A 20,597-nucleotide genomic window follows, 5' to 3' on the forward strand; every position below is an offset into this window, starting at 1 on the left:
ATCTAGATCATGACCAAATTCTTGTATGCTGTTAGGTACTGTGATATGATCTATATCTGCTGGATGCAATGCCCAAGCTAACAACACTTGACACACATAGACAACGATAGACGCTCAGTGATTTTACTAGCAAAAAAATTATATTCCATACTGATGATGATGATGATGGCATGTCTGAAATTGAGAAAGTATTACAAGATTACAAAAAATAAAGAAAAACGAAGCCTACATAAGTATCTGTATTATCTCCTGTAATTTTTTTTTACTTATTGTAATTATTTGTGTAATGATTATTTTATTGTTGTAATTATAATTTTTTAATATATTTAAATATTTGTGTTATTTGATACTGTTGATTGTTGTTGTTATTATTAGTTAATTTATTTTTTACCTTCTCCCCTTAATAATTTATGAATACGGTATCTTATATTTGTTTTAAGCCTGCCTGGGCTACTCTTTACTATCTGCTATAGCTCTGTTGTAATTGTTTTGTGGTAGCTCATAGTACTGTCTCATACATACTTGCACAGAAGCGAGATGATAAGAAAGTATCTCTAAACGTCAAAACGACAACGGTTAAAGCAAAGAATCCTATTGGCCGAGCGAAAGCGAATCGTTTCTTGATTGGTCCATCGCCCCCGCCGCTTTGACTGACTCCGTCCTTTCTGTTCATCATGTTTGGTTGAGTTGTTTGAGAGTTCATGACAGACTTAAAGAAGCGTGAAAAACTCGCGCCTTCACACATTATGAGCGGTGAGTTCATTTTATACTATCTGAGTGTGTTCATCAGCTTTAATCATCATGAAGGACAACTGTACTTGATGGATTTTAATGCGATATGTAACGTTATGTTGTCAAACACTGACATCGATTCGCCCAAAACACTAAATCATGTTGTTCGCAAGTGATCGTAAACAGCAACGGTCACCTCGTAATAGCTAATTGGAGCCATCTGAATGAGTTCGTCGTGAATTTGGTTGATTTTAGTTTTTTTCTAGAGTGAGTGACCGTAATCTTCAGCTTGTTTGCTAAGTTTGGAAGTTGAGTTGATCATTACAGCGACCTACATTGAGTTATATAACACGAGCGATGATAAACAACGCTTATAACTTAAGATCACGAAAGCTAGCGAATGGACGTTAGCGATTATGATGACGATTTGGCGAATGAGTATTAAAGTTGTTTTAGTAAAGGAATATGGCCTCTGGACGCGTGTCAGGACTCTTCGGCTAACTCGTCTGATGATCCGTGAACACACTAGATAAAGACACATGCAGCTGTGATGAGTTTGCACTGAGTTTGTTTATGTTGACTGTGTGTCAGATCAACAGCAGAATCAAATGGCCGCGCTGGTGGAGAACGACACGAGCTTCATTCAGAAGAGAAACTCCAGCACGCCTCAAGTAAGTGCTCAAGTTTGCTCAAGTGTATTTCACAGCATTATAACTGTTCACTTTGGAGTTAGCTGTGTTTGCTCGCTTGTAATAACTGTGTCTGTCCTCTATATTATGCAGTTGTGAGTTTGTAAATGTAGGCAGGTCTGATTGTGAAGTTATGAATATCTGCCACTTCCTGCTGTGAAAGGTTCACGGTGGATTGTGGGAGGGAAATGGGTGGATCAGGAAGGAGAATCTACTTTTAAAACTGTCACTGAAAGTAAAACAAAAGCAATGCTTCTGCTCTGTGATTGGAGGTGAGATCAGGGCTGTGTTTCTCAAAAGCATTGTGAGCCAAGTTGATCTTTCAGACGGCAGGCAAATGTGACACAAATCCGATTTTTTCTGTACACGTGTGACTCAGATCTGTGTCTCTCCTGACCTTGTGAACAGCACAAACCACATGGAATCTGATCTTTTCAATTCCGGTTTGTGCCACTTCCATATGTTGGTCTGATTTCCAATGCCACCTCAGTCTGAACAGACATATTAGAATTCATGCGAATTTTACGTCACTCAATTATCACAATCCTGGCCTCATGGAGTTTCAAACTTGTAAACACTTCAAAGAGTTTACAAACCTGACGTTATCAAGACTGTTGCGAAAGGTAGTCTGTGAAGGACAGTGATGTGTCAGAGCTCATTAGTATTACAGTGACAGCTCTATATGTACAAGCCGAACATGAGGGCTGTTATGTTTAAAAACTCTGCTCTCTTTTTTCGCATCCTCGTTTTTGTTTTGTTCTTTATATTGCCTGTGCATAAATCCGCGACAGATCACACTATAAATAAACACCTAATCACAATGTCCTCCGTGTTTTCTTCTGTATGACTTTTTATCGTTCTTTTGCACATGCGGGTCAGTTCAGGGCCATGATCTGTGTGCACTGGAATCTGATATTGGCCACATTATAAACGTTGCTCATTAAAATGTGAACAGCTATACAAAACAAATCTGAGCAATAAATCAGAATTGAGCACTAAAGCTCGCAGTGTGAATTTAGCCTTAGAGACCCAGTGGTTCTACGATCTGGGCTTACAATGCTTTTGAGAAGTGCAGTCATCAGTTACACTCACACACAATTTATGAAAGCATGTGAATGCAGATGTTTCCAGCTACTTGCCAGAGCTTGATTTTGTGCGGTGTCGCACTTTAAAAATGCATCACACCATAATTCATGCAGTGCAAGTTCCCAGAGTTGACGCGCAGTGCTATGTGGAGGGATTTGTCGTCTTTTAATGGTCAGTTTTCTCTTTCAGGTCAACAACTGTCATGGCAGAGCAACAGCTTGAAGTCAGTGTTGCTAAGCAAGGCGTTAGTCTGAATAGGGCTGGTTGACATGGGAAAAAAAAAAATCACGATCAATTTTCATATCAGTCGATATTGATAATTATCACAATAAATGTTAAATCTATATTTCTTTCAGGTTTAAAGGCAGAGTGAAAGTAAACCAGACAGTTAATTGTGGTTTTACCATCAGACTATTCTTGATCAGAGCATGACAAACACTTGCCAAACATGACAAACATGTTTTGTTTCTTAGAAATGCACATTTGATAGTAGCTCGTGCTGTGTGACGGTAGCAGTAGCTTGAGTTGGGATGCAGAATTAAATTTGTTCATTATTAAAATTGGTAACATCTGTAAAAATTGTATCAACCTCATTTTTATAGGGTCAAATATAAATATTCTGACTGTTTGAGTCAGGATTAAAATTCACCATTGGTCTTCCATAGAATTTGGATCATGATAAACACTGTTAAAACCATCCATGGCATCTCACTACCATGAAAAAAAAAAAAAAAGTCACTATATTGTTTAGTGTAGCAAATTAGCTCTAAAGAAATATTAATAATCAATCATATCTTGTTATAATTGATTATGAATACTTTTTTATCAGTTAATAGAATAAACTTAATGTTGTTAATTAATATTACAATCAATGAACCTGTTTGTACCGTGAACACTCAGTGTTAATTGTTTATTAATTCTAAGAAATGTACATTTCCGGGGCATGGGAATGTCTTTCTTACTGTACAGTACTACTGAGAGCAAGTCGTCAAGATCTGCATGATTAGGGACTCCAAATACGAGCTTGAGACACGGACAACTTTACGTGTGACATGAACAAGATTTTATTAACTAGACGAAACACTTAAACTACTCTAACATGCACATACATACATGCATACAGTTTACCAAGAGAAAGAGAGCTGAAGCAGAATACAGGAAAACAAGAAGATTCAGCAGATCAACAGCCTTGAGCAAACCATCAGTTTAGTTCTAACACGCCCTTCTTTAGAAGGGGTGAGGGAAACTCCAGTGGATTCTGACTTCATGCAGACAAAAGACAAGTTTTACAAAAATATGTATTTAAATATTCTTTGTTGGACCTCAATTTTACCTTGAATTCTTCTTGTTTGAATGTCGTGATAATAACGATTCTGTTACATTTACAGGAAAAAGAAACAACAATAACATGTTTTCAGAGACTTAATGTGTGTGCAGAACATTCTACCTCTGAGCATACAACCTTAACACTTGTTTTTTTTTTGCTTTTTGTTTCTCTTTGTCAAAAATTATAGATGCAAATGATATATACCTTCATACCGCCCAGCTCTACATACATGGTTACAACATTTTATTTGTAATTATTGAAGTTCTGTCATTTAAAAAAAAAAAAAAAAAATGCTTGATTTGATAAATGTATTGTAAATGTATAAATAAACTGAACTAGGTGACTTTTTTTATTTAATTACATTTTTTTTAAACGTGCAATAACGATGATCTCCTCAATGGCTCAAAAGCACGTTTACCTCCCCAGGACTCGCAGCAGCCTTCACCTTTAGCGCTGCTAGCAGCCACCTGCAGTCGGATTGATGAAAACGACACTGTGGAACAACAGACACGGCAAAGCCAGGCACAGGACACACAGATCGAGCTCCAGCACCCTCATCTGTCACATGCCTCCAACGGCTGGCACATCATACCCGCAAGCTCTCAGGCTGCCACCAGCTCCACTAGCGCAACCTCTCCCTCGGAGGACAAAAGCAGACAGACTGGAGCTGTGGTGCAACCCCAGTATGTGATGGCGTCCTCACAAAACCTACAAAGTCAACAGGTGCTCACTGCCCTCTCTGGTGTGATGCCAAACATCCAGTATCAGGTGATCCCACAGTTTCAGACTGTAGATGGACAGCAGCTCCAGTTTGCTCAGACAGCTCATGATGCGTCAAACACAGCATCTGGGCAGTTTCAGCTCGTGTCCTCGCCTAATGGAAACCAGCAGCTCATCGCTAACCGAGGTGCTGGTGCTGGAAACATCTTAACCGTCCCAGGCCTTTTCCAGCAAGCAATACCTCTGCAGAACATCAGTCTGGGTGGCACTGTGCTTCCCAGTCAGACACAGTTCCTCACCAACATGCCTGTTCCTCTGAATGCTAACATCACTCTTCTCCCGGTTAGCTCTGGTACGCCCGTCGGACCCGGAAGTGATCCGAACGCTGGAGGAAATTTAGGAACATCTCAACAGCTTCTCCAGTGCACGTCGTCTACAACTCCAGTGGAGTATTGCACTACTTCTACCAGCACACGAACGGCCACATCAGGCATCGTAACACTAACCCAGAGTAGCAAAGGAGACACGGGAAAGCCCTTCCAGAACATGTCCATCGCATCTGATAATCGAGACGGGCAGAAACAGTGTCAAGCACAGATTCTCATTCAGCCACAGCAGGTCCTGCAGACCGTTCAGCCCGGCTCGGTCTCGGCCGGAGGTCAGATGTTCGCAACACAGACTTTGTCTCAGGATGGAGTGCAAAATGTTCAGATCCAGACCATCGCGAACGGAAGCCCCATCCTGATCCGTACCGTGGGTCCGAATGGCCAGGTCAGCTGGCAGACCCTTCAGTTGCAGAGCCCCGCTAACGCCCAGATCACACTGGCTCAGACGGGGACACCAGGAACCATGCAGCTCTCTGGCCTTCAGACCATCAACTTGAACACGCTTGGCAGCGCAGGACTGATGCATCAGCTGCAGGGGGTTCCCATCACCATCTCCAATACAACAGGTTAGTCTGCTCTGCTTTTATTCTTTTTAGGGCTGCACGATTCATCGCAATGAAACCGCACGCGATTTGGCAAAGGCTGCGATTTATTTTATGTACAGCTTGTCAGTGAAGTACAGCTGATCGGTCGTAAATGCTGCTCCTCCTGAACGCCAGAGGGCGTCTCTCACACACACACACGGCAAATCATCTGAACACCAGAGGGCGTCTCACACACACACACACACACGCCAAATCATTTGAACACCAGAGGGCGTCTCTCACACACACACACACACACACACACACACGGCAAATCATCTGAACACCAGAGGGCGTCTCACACACACACACACATGCCAAATCATCTGAACACCAGAGGGCGTCTCTCACACACAAACACACACACACACGGCAAATCATCTGAACACCAGAGGGCGTCTCTCACACACACACACGGCAAATCATCTGAACACCAGAGGGCGTCTCACACACACACACACACACACATGCCAAATCATCTGAACACCAGAGGGCGTCTCTCACACACAAACACACACACACACGGCAAATCATCTGAACACCAGAGGGCGTCTCTCACACACACACACGGCAAATCATCTGAACACCAGAGGGCGTCTCACACACACACACACACACACACACACACGGCAAATCATCTGAACACCAGAGGGCGTCTCTCACACACACACACGGCAAATCATCTGAACACCAGAGGGCGTCTCACACACACACACACACACATGCCAAATCATCTGAACACCAGAGGGCGTCTCACACACACACACACGGCAAATCATCTGAACACCAGAGGGCGTCTCTCTCACACACACACACACACGGCAAATCATCTGAACACCAGAGGGCATCTCTCACACACACACACGCCCACACGCCAAATCATCTGAACACCAGAGGGCATCTCTCACACACACACACGCCCACACGCCAAATCATCTGAACACCAGAGGGCGTCTCACACACACACACACACACACATGCCAAATCATCTGAACACCAGAGGGCGTCTCACACACACACACGGCAAATCATCTGAACACCAGAGGGCATCTCTCACACACACGCCAAATATGCCCCGCAGAAGTACAATAGCGCACATCATTCCAGGAAATCCCTGTGGGCGTCGTACTATCGCTTTAAGATAAACAGAAGATTGAAATGCTTTGATTTATTAAATGTTGTCTTTTGTTGGACAAGAGGCTCATAAATGCTTCTCGTGCTTGGAAAGATGTTTGACTTTTTCAAATGCACGTTATAAGCGTCTCAAACTCGCAGTGGTTTCAGATGGAGCGGCGTTTACAGAGCCGTACGTCACTGACAAACTGAGCATATAAAATAATCGCAGCCTTTACGATCAATCCTTTGCGTCATTAATCGTGCAGCCCTTAATTCTTATGAACATTTGTGCTGTTCTAATTTTAGGAGACCGGAACGCTCCACTCATGTACCGCTCATGTTCATCGGGAAAGCAAAGTCCGCTTAAATAACGTGCCAGCATTGAATTCCTATGTATTAGTAGACGTGTTTCTGTTTGCGATAGCTCTACTGTGCTGTCACATGGTGTGTATAGCCGTGCTTGTAAAACGCTGGTATAATTACGCTAGCCTCTTGTTCACTGATCCACTCCATGCTACGCTCTGCTCACGCTTTGATGATAATAATAGCTTTGTAGGACTATATGTTTTGGATAATTTGTAAAAAAATAAATCAGTTAAATCTGATTCTGTTGCGTAGATCTGAGTAAAGAATAATTTATTGATATTTAAAATTTATATATTTTCTGTTCAATTTTAGTGTGATACTTTCGATAAAAGTGTGGTTATTTTATTGGCTCTGTGTCATTAAAATTATTGAATTTCATTAAAAAGTCTAATATACAATTACAAAAAAGCTCATTTAAAATAAGAAATAAATACCCAGAATCTTCATTTAGGGGTGCATCCCTAGCAGAGGTCGTGTTAGACTTCCGCATTGTCCGTCATTTTGACGTCATCTATTATTACCCGTCATTTTAATTTCTATTTAATTGTCTCTGTTTTTGTTCACATTTTCATTTTTATTCACGAACTTACAGGACAATAGGGTAGATTATGCATTTATTAATTTATTGAGAGAAAGTTGAACAGAGACTGTGGGTTCACAATTTGCGGTTAACGTGACCTCTGATCCCTAGTTATAACAAACTACACGTCTCTTTGCACTTAATTTATCTTCATTTTGATGAAACTATATCGAGTCTAAAATCCCGAAATCAATCTTTTAGTCTGTCCTGTATTATTGCGGGAACAAAAGTTCACTAATTATTATTTGTAGTATGAAACAAAGTCTGAGCTTTCAAATTCTCTTTATTATGAAATTTAAACAATAAATGTGGTTTTGGTGCGAGTGTGGCGTGACGGATCGCTGTAGTGCCAGTTCAAGCCGATCTTCTCTTTACTACTAGTTGCAGCACCAACGTTCCAGCAAACGTTTGTTCACTGTCAGCAGCCGCCGTTCCCTTAAGGTGATGATACACAGGGCAACTTTTTGCGCAATGTTGCTGGGCAATCTTGCCGAGTGATTGTTGCTTGGGCACTTTTCCATTGAAAATGGGCAATACATTTCTATCTATTTATTTATTATTTTATTTGTTTGTTTATTTGGCAGGGACAGCGCACAATTCAGACAATTGCACCAGAGTTAGCTAACAGCTAATTTGCATCTGTTGTCCCTGGGCAGGTAGACAAAACAAAAGACTCAAAACAACCACTAAACAACAAATATACTACATAAATTTACAAAAATACATATTATTCAAAATTGATAAGAACGGTTTGATGTATACACCAAATACAGAAAATACAATGCAATCATTAGTGGTGACACTCTTGTGCTGATTTTAGCCAAATTTTGAGGCTGGCTTTAAATACTGCAAAACTTCCTAAGTTTCTAATATTTGTGGGTATTGAATTCCACTTCTCCACTACTTTGACAGAGAAGACGGATTGACCAAAGGTTGTCTTTCTAAAATGCGGTACCAAATCACCCCTAGTTGATGCTCTAGTTCTACTGGCACTGCCACTGCCAGATAAAACTATGCATCCTCTAAGAGGAGGGGGTGCAAGATCATGAATAACTTTAGACATACATCCGAATAAAATAAGAAATTATCAAAATTGAGAAGATTATATTTTTTCAGAATATTACAATGATGATAATCCTTAGGTTTTTTGTCTAATACTTTTAAAATTTGTTTATAAAGTGAATACATAGGCTTGAGCGTAGTCGCTCCTGCCTTTGACCAGGTTGTTATACAGTAAGACAAATGGGGAAAGATCATTGTGTGTACAAAAAGTTTTGCAGCAGACAGTGACAAATTATGTCTAATACTCTTAAAATTGTTTAGATTAAATTTAACAGTCTTGATGACCTTACTAACTTGTTTTTTGAAGGTCAAATTTGTGTCAATTATGATGCCTAAATATTTAACATGTGTCACAGATGTAATGACTTCACCGTTAATTAAAATATCAGGATTAACTGAATTATTAATCATCACTCTAAAATACATGCAAACTGTTTTACTTAGATTTAGGGTCAAACATGAATTTGCCAGCCAATCCGACACCTTACTCATCGAAGCTGTCAGTTTGGCTGCAGCGTGTTCTTTAGATCTTGCATGGGTAAAAATCACAGTGTCATCAGCATACATTTGGATGTTAACATCTGGACATGTTTGAGGGAGGTCATTTATATATATACAAAATAAAAGAGGTCCTAAAATAGACCCTTGAGGGACCCCTGAAATACAGTTTGCAAACGAGGAACACTTATCACCCACTCTTGTACATTGTTTTCTGTTATTCAAATAGGATTCCATCCAGGTCATGGTATTAACAGATAAATTAAATTTAGAAAGTTTCGATAATAAAACGTTGTGATTAACGGTATCAAATGCCTTCTTAAAATCTAAAAACACAGCTCCAACGACACCGCCTTTATCAAGTAGACTTTTGATTCGTTCCACAAAAAAACAGTTTGCTGTTTCTGTCGAGTGATGCTTTCGGAAGCCAAACTGCATCGGGTGCAAGGTAAATTCACCTTCATTTAAATGAGAGACTAGCTGATCATAAACAACCTTTTCTGTAATTTTAGAAACTATTGGAAGTATACTAATGGGTCTATAATTTGATATAAGAGTTCTATCACCTGTTTTTAAAATTGGAGTCACTACTGCAGCCTTCCAGGATGAAGGAAAATAGGATTTTGTTATTGACAAATTTATCAAATGAGTTAAAGGCTTAGATAGTATTAAGTTATAATTTTTCAAGAATTTTGCATCAAAATCAAAAACATCCTTAGACTTGGTCCCTTTCAAACAATCAAGTGTTTTCATTACTGTATATTCTGAGACATTTTTGATTGTGAAAACATGGAAATCATTATTAGCCGATGTAAGTACTCTTGGTCTTAGACCAAAATTTCTGGCTAGACACTGTACTGAATCTACAAAGAATGAATTAAAGATTGTAGCTATTTCTCCTTTATCTTCTATCACTTTTGATTGTTCGTTTATTACCCAATTTTGAACAGATTTACGCTCCTTCTTTGTAATGCTATTAATATTTTCCCAAATCAATTTACTATTTCCCTTAGAGTCATTGATTAATTTAATAAAGTAATCCGCTTTAGCCTGCCTTAGATCTTTTACTACTTTATTTCGTAATTCTTGGAATTTTCTCCTATCATGTGGTAGTCCGGATTTAAGAGTTGCCTTCAATGCTAAGTCTCTTTGCTTCATTAACTTCCAAAGATTCTCATTTAACCATGGCAGATTATATTTTTTACGTGGATGTAAGATTTTTTTGCAAAACTCATTTTTAGTCTCACTAACTCTGGTCATCATAATATTAGATGCCTTTTCTATATCATCAGACTGCAGAACATCATTCCAGTCCAAGTGCTTTAATTTATCCTCAAATGGACCGACTAAGGTTTTAGGTATAACATTAAAATAACTTTTACCCTCTTGTCTATAAAAGAATCTTTGTTTTGTCAATTTTCTAACAATTAAGGTCAGATTATGATCTGACATACCAGTTATCAAATTAAAATATTTTGTAATTCTCTCAGGCTTATTACTAAAAATAAGATCTATTTGTGTTTGTGATGATTGAGTAATCCTAGTTGGGCCTTGAATCATTTGAGCAAGATTAAACTGATCTGATATACTTTTAAGTTTTTTCCTGCTTGCTTTCTCAGCCCAGTTTATGTTAAAATCACCTAATACAATTAGTTCAGTCTTAGTACCAATTTCCTTTAATAAGGATTTTAGTTTGTCATAAAAAATATTATTAGAATTTGGGGGTCGGTATATACCTGTAACAATAAAAGACATATGAGGGGACAATACAATAGAGACAGTAATGCTTTCAAGTTCTTGTGAGGAATTAGGATGCACTTCTACACATTTAAAGTGATTTCGAACATACAAAAGAACTCCACCTCCTCTCCCTAATTTTCTGTCTTTCCTAAAAATTTGGTACCCAGGTATAGCAAAAACAGTCCTTGGTGATGATTCAGTTAACCATGACTCTGAGATAAAAAGAAAATCTAAATTAGAGTCTATCAGCAAACCTTCAAGTTGCTCAGTTTTTGACACAATGCTTCTGAAATTCAAATGTCCACCAAGCAATCCTTTAGGTTTGAGTCGTTTGTCCCACAAGGCTTTAGTCTGATTTACTGGTTGAAAGAGTTCAAACTTCCTTTTAACCGCCATTCTATTAAAAAGTTCTTTATGTGTACAGTCACTCGGATTAAATATTGCGTTTTGCAGTGATACGTTTGAACTTACAGGTAGATTGTTGCTTTCTTGATGTAGTTCAGCAACGTTTGCAAACTCCGGTATATCCGACAACAGCGACTTTCCTTCGCAAACTGGTCCCGGATTAGAATGGACATCACCTGCCAGTAGAAGCGTAATCATCATGTAGCCGATCAGCCTGTGATATGGACGGTAAGATCTCAGTGTTGAACGCGCCCGAGCTGGAGTTGGTATATTGGCCTCTCCGTTGTTCAGTACTTTAGAATATACTGCTTGATGACTCCATTGAGTGAACGTAAGACAATCAACCTGCCGCCGGGTACCGTCAGTTTGGCAAGACCAGCAGCAACGCAACGAGATCAACAAGAGAGCAAATGCGTAGGTGAACAAACAGCCTCTGTACGCCACGTCGCCAAAACATTTCCTTAATCTGGCACCGGGTATGGGGCTAGTTTTATAACAAAAAACGTTCTTGTTAAAATAAGTCTTGTACTTGTATTTGACTTTAGCTGTGCAGACACCTGCAGCACCTGCCTTGCTGCCCGTCCGCAACGCCATATTGTTTTCCAACCCTGATCTTTCCGCTTATGATCTTATGACCCTTATCGATAATTACCTAACCGATAATTTAGATCGGTTGTGGGCCCTGTGTCTCATCTGGCTCAACATTGCTCAAAAAGTTGCCCTGTGTATCATCACCTTTACATTTGTCAGTTTTGTTAATTCTCTGTAATTTTCCTGGCGTCTTGTTGCTGTATTTGAATGTGTGTTTGTCATGTGTAGAGGTGTGATGTGTAGCGTTTGTTCCGCAGGTGAAGTGAGTGGTGCGGGTGGAGACGGTCTGGAGGACAACAGTGTGATGGATGAGAATGTGGAGAGCAGCCCGACCACCACCAGCAGACGCACACGCAGGGAAGCCTGCACCTGCCCGTACTGCAAAGACGGAGAGGGACGGTACGACTCCAGCTAACACAATACTTTTATAACAGGGGTTTTCAAAGTCTAAGACAGTGGGCCTCCCTTTTGACACAACTTACCCCCCCCCCCCCCCCCCCCCCCCCACACACACACACACACACACACACACACACATAGCTATGTCAGACTCTTAACTCCTCACTTTTATCATTGTTTGTGGTAACATGAAAAGTGCAGTTAAGGCCTCGTTTACACTGTGAAATGTGACCCAGTTCCGATTTTTTTGCTCATGTGACACAGATCGGAAAAAAACGCATGCATTCGGATATTTCCAGATCGGTTTCAAGCCTCATTCATGTGTGGAAATAAATCAGATATAAATCAGACATGTGCCAATGCGACTGTCATGTGAACAGGCAGATCGTATTCTCAGAGGCATTAGGCTATCTCTGCGGTTTAATGATGAGAGAAACCCCGACGCGCCTCTGCAAAGGGACGGAATGGCCTGACGAAACGTTGTGTCTTCATAGGAGTGGAATGTTGACACAACATATCAAAGGTTGGCTTGCTCATCCTAAAATTTCGGACCCCCTGCTCCTCGTAGAATTTTTTTTTTACCCATCAGTCCTGAGATCTCTCTCGCACACAATAACTGAAGCATATGCGGAGGCTGCAATGATGGCACTTTTCGTCCTCCTCCGCCTCAAAAATGGCGAATTCGGCGGATAGCGGATTATGATTGGTCAGATCGCCTGTCAATCAGCTCCCTGCGAAGGTTCAATTGCGTTTCAGAGGGCATTTACACCGGGTCTTTTCACGATCTGATAGCCATCCGGTTACAGAAAACGCATGAAGTGGCCAGGTGTGAACAGGCCTCAGGCATGTAGACATGGTCAAGACTGGGGAAAAAAGATGTTTTAAGTGACTTCGAACGTCGCAGGGTTGTTGGTGCCAGACGGGCTGGTCTGAGTATTTCAGAAACTGCTGATCTACTGGGATTTTCACACACAACCATCTCTAGGGTTCACAGAGAATGGTCTGAAAAAGAGGAAATAATCCAGTGAGTGAAAATCCCTTGTTGATATCAGAGGTCAGAGGAGAAGAGGAGAATGGCCAGACTGGTTCAGCTGATATAAAGGCAACAGTAACTCCAACCAAACTAGACAAATAAAGCTCTATATAAATAAACGAGACTGTACATTATCCCTTATATGCAGCTTTAAACTACAGCTGAGTTTCTAAACGTGTCCTTTTTTCTTCTCTTATTGCAGCAATGACCCCACTAAGAAGAAACAGCACATCTGCCATATTCCTGGCTGTGGCAAGGTTTATGGGAAAACATCTCATCTACGGGCACACTTACGCTGGCACACAGGAGAGAGACCCTTCGTTTGTTCCTGGTCCTTCTGTGGGAAACGCTTCACACGCTCTGATGAGCTGCAGAGACACAAGAGGACACACACGGGTGAGTTTACATGAGCCTGACAGCAGGTGTGTGATCTCATCAACGTTTAAAGTTTGCTGTGCGTTTCGGTTCAAGCCCATTTTTGAATGTTTAACTGAGCGTGGAAGGCTGGACAGTATGACTATATATATTGTCAATTAACTTTCCCCACCAGCGTTTACTAAAAAAGTGCCCGCGAGTATTTTTTGATCTTACTCAGAAAACTTTCATAGCCCTTAGAATATTTAGTTGTGTTAATATGTAAATCTGTTTCTGGTTTACGTGGATTTTCGCTTGTTTTTGGATTCAGAGATGCTGTGTTATTTCAGCAGATCTGTAACAGCGCCCCCTGCTGTATGACTGCTGGAAACACGTGTCAATGATAGGAAAGTGTCACAAATGACAGAAAATCTTGTCAATGGCATGGGGAAGTAAATGGAGATTGTGCTGTGTTTGTTTTGTTATTGTATGTTAATATAGCCTTGAAGCTTGCAGGACACCTACATTTTTATACATTAGTGCAATAAAGAAATGGGATGTGCTTAAATATTAAAAATAGTCATAAAAGAAACTCATTGTTTCTGCACTTGTACGCTGTCTGACAGACATGCGTGTTCTTGATAACCCGGCTGCCTGAACGGTCAAATACACACAATATTATTTTGGATCTGTGCATTCTTAACATGGAAATGCTGAATAGCTGTAAATGTAGACTACTAGTCATTTTGGAATAATTAAACTATTGTTTTTGAAAGAAATCTCTTCTCCCCTATGCTGCATTTCTTCAAAAATACAGTAAAAACAGAAATACTTTGAAGTAGTATGACAATTTAAAGGGTTAGTTCACCCAAAAATGAAAATTCGGTCATTATTTAAAATCTAAACTTGTGTGTTATGCGGCTTATTGTTTGAGCTTGGCTCGTGAAGTGATCCAGTTTATGGAGTTAATCCTGATATTTTGGTCTTGTTTTCAATATAAAGCATTTGCATTTATCTTGGTTTATTATGGGCTTGTTAGCTTGTTTTTTCTAGGAAGATCTGGCAACATGAACGAGCCGAGGCTTGTTCCTCTTTCCTTCTGGTTTTCCCACACCACACGCGTACACAACAGAGACGGTTGTGCATTTAAATACATCATTAACAACTAGTTGTTCAGTTTAGAGCTGTAGACGCCTAATGGTATTTTTGTAAATGTGTTTGTCACTACCTGAGTTTTTCAGGAGTTAATTCGGGTTGTCACTCCTGTAAATGACTGAACTGTGTGTGTACAGAACAGGATTGAGCACTATAAGGTGAGCTGACATCTGGTAGTAAAAACCCCAAAGTGTATAACGAGTTGTTTGGCAGCTTGGTATCAATAAGATGATTTTAAATACTATCAAGGAACTTTTGAGGTCTTACAGTAAACTTACAGTATTTTTTTAATAGCAAAAAAAAAAATGTTTGGCCATAATATATCACAGTTAACTTTATTTAGCTAAGTTAGTAAGTTTTACTAGCCACTAGTAAAACTTACTAACTTAGCTAAATAAAGTTAACTGTGATATATTATGGCCAAAAATTCTTCATACAGTGACTACCAGTAACATTTATAAACATTTGGGACCAATAATGATTGGGACACTTTGAGCTGATGATGTTCTGCTGAAGTGTTTTGTCTTTAATTGCTAATGCTCTTTTTACACACAGACTGAACAAACTGAAGCATTGCTTGGTGATTGGTTGAGCTAAACTGGTATAATCTAATTGTGTAGTTAAATTTAACAGCTGACAGATATTCAACATAATTCATGTGTGAGACAGTCTAACAGAAGGATGGACAAAACCAGTCAAATATCAGCTGATCTGATAACTATGAGTTCTTGTCATATTTTTTTTTACCATTTTCTAAACTATAGCGAATAAACTGTGATAATGTGAGAAATGTTGAAGGTGTCTGAATAGATTTTGGTTTGACTGTATATTCCTGACCCCTTTAATGCTTTTATTTAACAAAACAAACGATGGCTTTGCACTGGTTCTTATTATGAACAAGTTGATTCAAAACTGTTAAACTTGCCCTTTGTCTGTTCACAGGTGAAAAGAAGTTCTCGTGCCCAGAGTGTCCCAAGCGGTTCATGCGCAGCGACCACTTGTCCAAGCACATCAAGACCCATATGAATAAGAAAGGCCCCGCCGGCACAGTGAGCGCCGCTGACACCACCGTCACGACGGCGAGCTCGGCCGACACCTGTGCCACGGCTGACATGACCACCGACCAGCAGACGCTAGTTACTATGGGCACGCTGTCATCCGAAGGGTTCACGCGGTTAGAGCCCAGTGGCATCAATGTCATGCAAGTCACAGATCTGCACTCCATCAATCTGAATAGCAATGGCTATTGATGCACTTTGGGTGGCGAGAGTGCAGTGAGCATTTTGAGAGATCTGACTGGGAAGAATGAATGCACTGCAGTTTGTAGGCATCAAAACGGCGGTTCAGGCGCGGAGCCTCCGGTGAGCGACAGCCATGACAAATGGTTTCACAGGGGACTGAAAGAGGTGTGATAGTGCACCTTAAAGGTGCTCGTTTACCTCGTCCTCTTTGAGACGCCAGCCTTTTTTGCATCCCTCCCATGTATATTCTGAATCCAAGTTTTTTCAGTTTTCTTTCTTTTCCCCTCTTTTACTGATTCCCTGAACTGATATTGTGGTGCGTCACGGTAAGCATCACTCAGTGGTCCACTTGACGTCTGGATATATTGGGTTACAACGCAACAACGCAAACAGAAAGATAAAAAAAAAAAAACCCTGTGTGAAAGTGATATCATAGTCATCTTTTTAATCTGTAATACCTTACTTACAAGCCATCATGCTTCCGTGTATTAATCACCATAAATGAGATGAAACAAAAAGATTTGATGCTTTTTGTACATAAGTTATATTTTTTCTAAGTATGGAAAACTGCATATTCTGAAATTACTTTTGTTTTGTGAATGTATGAATTATGCAGTCTTAAATGTCAGCATTTTTATATTATGTAGGTGTTCCATAACGTTTTCTTTTTTTTGTTTGTTTTTTATTGCTTTAGTTCTTTTGTCTTGATATACAAAACACATTTAAGTTACAGTAAATACATGCAGTTGAGTTGCTTAATGCTAATTGTCCCAGTTTTCTTGGTCACTGTGGTCTTAAACAGTCATGCTTTGTTTATAGGGAAAATGTTAACCAGTTAAAATACGAATGCCTTAAACCCTTTATTAAGAGAGGGCTCTTTTATGAGTTGGAGTTCAAGCCAAAGCTCTTCACTTTCCATTACATGTTAACTCAGGTGAATGTTACTCTTTTGGTGTTAAGCATTCATAATTATTAAATTAAGATGAACTTCACAAAGACTCCTAGCAGTTTTTTATGCTTGCTTATTAAACGGTTAGTTCCAGTCCTTGATTCTGATTGGTTAATAGCTGTGTTTTATTCATGATAAAACACGGCTATAACAGCTTCACCCACTGGTTCTGTGTATCACTACACAACACCCCTAGCAACCACTCTTAGCAACGTAAACCTATGTTTGTTCTCATTGATATTGTTCATTGAAGCTTACTGTATTGTGTGAGAGAGAGAGAGAGAGTTTATTACCTGCATTTAGATATAGCATTATCCTTCAGATCAGTCCTATTTGCATAATAAAAACATCCATTTGAATGTCCGCTGCGATAGATTGTCCTTTTAACAGTTCAGGGGTTTCCCGTGCCTCACAGCGCTAGTCAAAGCATTTGTCAGTTGTCCGTGTTCACAACAAGTTTCAGTGCTTTCTATATAAAAGTCTTTGCTACTGAGAGACTCACTGATAAAGACAATCTTTGCCGTCATCTAATGGTGTTATAAGTTGCTGTTGACTGTCAGGGACTATTTTTTTCCAGTGGAAGGAAGGCTTTTAGTGATTTTACTTCATGAAAGTTGCATTGATACATATTTCTTTTGGCTTGTGTGGTAACCGTTTTATAAAAGCAATAAGGTACGTTACTCGAGGCTAGTGCTAAATCGTGAACAAGTCACTTATTCACAATACTATGTCTATGGGGCGCCGTTTGTAAAGTGTCTCATGCTGAAAATAACAGCAACATTTTGTCACATTTAGCTTCAAACAATGTTTAAAAAATTGGTATGAATTTTTGACGGTCACTTTTTACCACATTTACAACAATATTTGTCAACTTAGAGATACTTTAAATAGTTAAATCTAAATATTAAATGTTACACATAAATGCTAAATCTAAATGTTAAATGTAAATCTAAATGTTAAATATAAATGTTAAATATAAATCTAAATGTTAAATATAAATGTTAAATCTAAATGTTTCGGGTGAAACTAAATATTTAACTAATATGCAAATTCAAAATGCCGGTTACCGGAAGTGCCCAAATAAAAGCTCGAGTGTGTGTTTATAGCATGGTTTCTAGTGTCAAATAACGAATAAAAACCATCTCATAATAATAACTATAATATAACGATAATAACTACCTAAAATAATAAACACGTTTGGAGAAACTGTAGAGTTTCGTGATGAGAGTGATGACATGACATTCAGTCAAAGTGAGCCCCCTCGTGGCTGGCTATTATGGCTGCAGGTCATAAGTCCCACACTTTTCATAAAAGTGACACTAGCCTACTCTTCAAATACAGTTTCTCCAAATGTGTTTATTATTTTAGGTAGTTATTATCACGATAATCCATGCCCAAGAGTCCATTTCCTCGGATGAGATGGTTTTTATTCGTTATTTGACACACTGACCTCCTCGAGCTTTTATTTTGGCACTTCCGGTTACCGGCATTTTGATTTTGCATGTTAGTTAAATATTTAGTTTCACCCGAAACATTTAGATTCAACATTTAGATTTAGATTCAACATTTAGATTTAGATTTAGATTTAGATTTAGATTTAACATTTAGATTTAACATTTAGATTTAGATTTAAAATTTAGATTTAGCATTTAGATTTAACATTTAACATTTAGGTGTAACATTTAATATTTAGATTTAACTATTTAAAATATCTCTAAGTTGACAAATACTGTTGTAAATGTGGTAAAAAGTGACCGCAAAAAATTCATACCAGTTAAATACAACATTGTTTGAAGCTAAATTTGACAAAATGTTGCTGTTATTTTCAGCATGAGCCGCTTTACAAACGGCGCCCCATACAATACAGCACTATAGCCTCGAGTACCTTATTGCTACTAATCCCTACTTTGACACCGTTTAAGGTGACATTTCACCATTAATGTTCACATTGTTCAAATTCATGGATTCAGACTACAGGTAAATAGTAGCAGCATTCCCATTATTAATCTAAGTTGTTACTCTTTGTTACCCCCAATGTAATCTGTTACCCCAAAGTTACGACAAATTAAACTGTACTTCTGTGCAAAAATCTGTTTATTTGCCACCTAATAGAATGAAAGGTACTACTTGTAACACCACCTACTTGCAACAGTCTTGAAAATGTGGGTACCTTCAGGGCATGGTGGCAAAGATTATACTTAAAGAGTTTCATAACGATACGCCAATGCGTTTGTAAAATATAGCAGTGGCCGATATGGGAAAATTGGATATGGTTTGACTCTGCATGCTGCACTGAATCTAAAGAGACCCGTTTTGTGATTTTTAGCAAAACATTTCAGAAGTTATAAGCAAAACTGCCAATTTTTCATTTCTCCTGACCACAAGGTGGCACTGTGCCGAAACTGTGCAGGTACCCTCATGGTTGTCATAACACACCAATGTTTGGTCAGAATATGCTAAAGCGTTCCATTTTAGCGTGCTCCTCATCGAATTCATTTGCGCGTTATTCAAGAACGGTTTGACGGATCAACTTTAATTCCATAACTTTTTGTCTGCATGGTCTGAAGATGATCTGGTTCAATTTTAATAAAAATTGGAGCAATGGCCTAGGAGGAGATCAAAAAGGTACGTTTTTCCGAAAATTCAAAATGGTAGAAATTTTAATGTCGGAAAATTACGTCAGAGGGCAAAAAAAATTTCGTTTCTAGCCTTTACGGTTCAAAAGTTATTAGCATAAACTAAAGTGAAACTGGATAATTGGTGACACTTTGGGATTTAGTTTATTTAGTCAAATTGTCGGTGACAGTTTAGACTGTCTTCTGTTTGAATGCCAAATTTCATAACATTTCTTGAAAGTGTTTCTATGGGTTGTCATAGACTTCCAGAGCGGAATAATAATAATAATTAAAGGAACACTAACGATTACAATAGGAGCCCATAATTATTTGCATCTAAACAGCACCAAGATCATGGGTTTGATAATCAGGGAATAGTAAAAAAACGTGTTCCACATGTCCTCTAAACAGTGTGATTAAAGGCCATGAAACTAAAAAGGTAATGCAGTGAGGATGGTGGTAATAAACGTACAAGAACTTAATCAAACACACACTTAGTAATGCTTATGTTCAAGGATAATCCAAACATGCACGTGAAATAATGAAGCGTAAGTGTTTGCTGGAATGGTGTTCACTACTGTACCTCTACCTTCCATAAATTCAGCTCCAGTCCCGATCACACACACACCTGAAGCAGCTCATCTAGGGCTGTGTTTTAAGTCCAATCTTTTATGCCCTTCCCTCACCAACTTCCCTCCGTCTCGTTCACTCGGACGTCATTGCTGATGTTGAACCTTGAAATGTGTTTAAATGGAACGCCCTTGGAATCCGCAATGGAGCTGATTTATTAAATACAGTTTTTTTACTTAAGAATTTGTTTTATGCTCAATTCTATAGGCCTGTATGAATGCTTGGGCTGTTGAAGAAAATATAAAAAATCACACAAACGAAAATTATAACAGTACAATATACTATTAAAGTTAGCTTAAAGGGGACCTATTATGCCCCTTTTTACAAGATGTAATATAA

At 39.1% G+C, this 20,597-nt stretch overlaps 1 protein-coding gene and 1 long non-coding RNA gene across 3 annotated transcripts; one reads left to right on the plus strand and one right to left on the minus strand.

Moving 5' to 3' along the window:
* The first annotated feature begins 644 nt into the window (after nucleotides 1–644).
* Nucleotides 645–17,060, plus strand: sp1 (sp1 transcription factor). Of its 2 annotated transcripts, XM_082156439.1 has the most exons (7): nucleotides 645–753; nucleotides 1,324–1,403; nucleotides 4,022–4,066; nucleotides 4,261–5,506; nucleotides 12,140–12,281; nucleotides 13,517–13,710; nucleotides 15,766–17,060. In XM_082156439.1, the coding sequence occupies exons 1-7, from the start codon at nucleotides 702–704 to the stop codon at nucleotides 16,071–16,073; spliced, it is 2,067 nt and encodes a 688-aa protein (XP_082012565.1). In that variant the 5' UTR covers nucleotides 645–701; the 3' UTR covers nucleotides 16,074–17,060. The 2 variants fall into 2 exon arrangements, with proteins under 2 accessions (XP_082012565.1, XP_082012566.1); XM_082156440.1 differs by lacking the exon at nucleotides 4,022–4,066.
* LOC309488381 lies at nucleotides 16,409–20,100 on the minus strand. The gene is made up of 2 exons (XR_014202102.1): nucleotides 18,884–20,100; nucleotides 16,409–17,744 (listed from the first exon to the last, which is right to left on the minus strand). It is a non-coding gene; the product is annotated as an uncharacterized lncRNA (long non-coding RNA).
* Nucleotides 20,101–20,597: the final 497 nt, after the last annotated feature.

This window comes from Leuciscus leuciscus, assembly GCF_965113295.1.
Source record: "Leuciscus leuciscus genome assembly, chromosome: 23".
Classification (NCBI taxonomy): domain Eukaryota; kingdom Metazoa; phylum Chordata; class Actinopteri; order Cypriniformes; family Leuciscidae; genus Leuciscus; species Leuciscus leuciscus.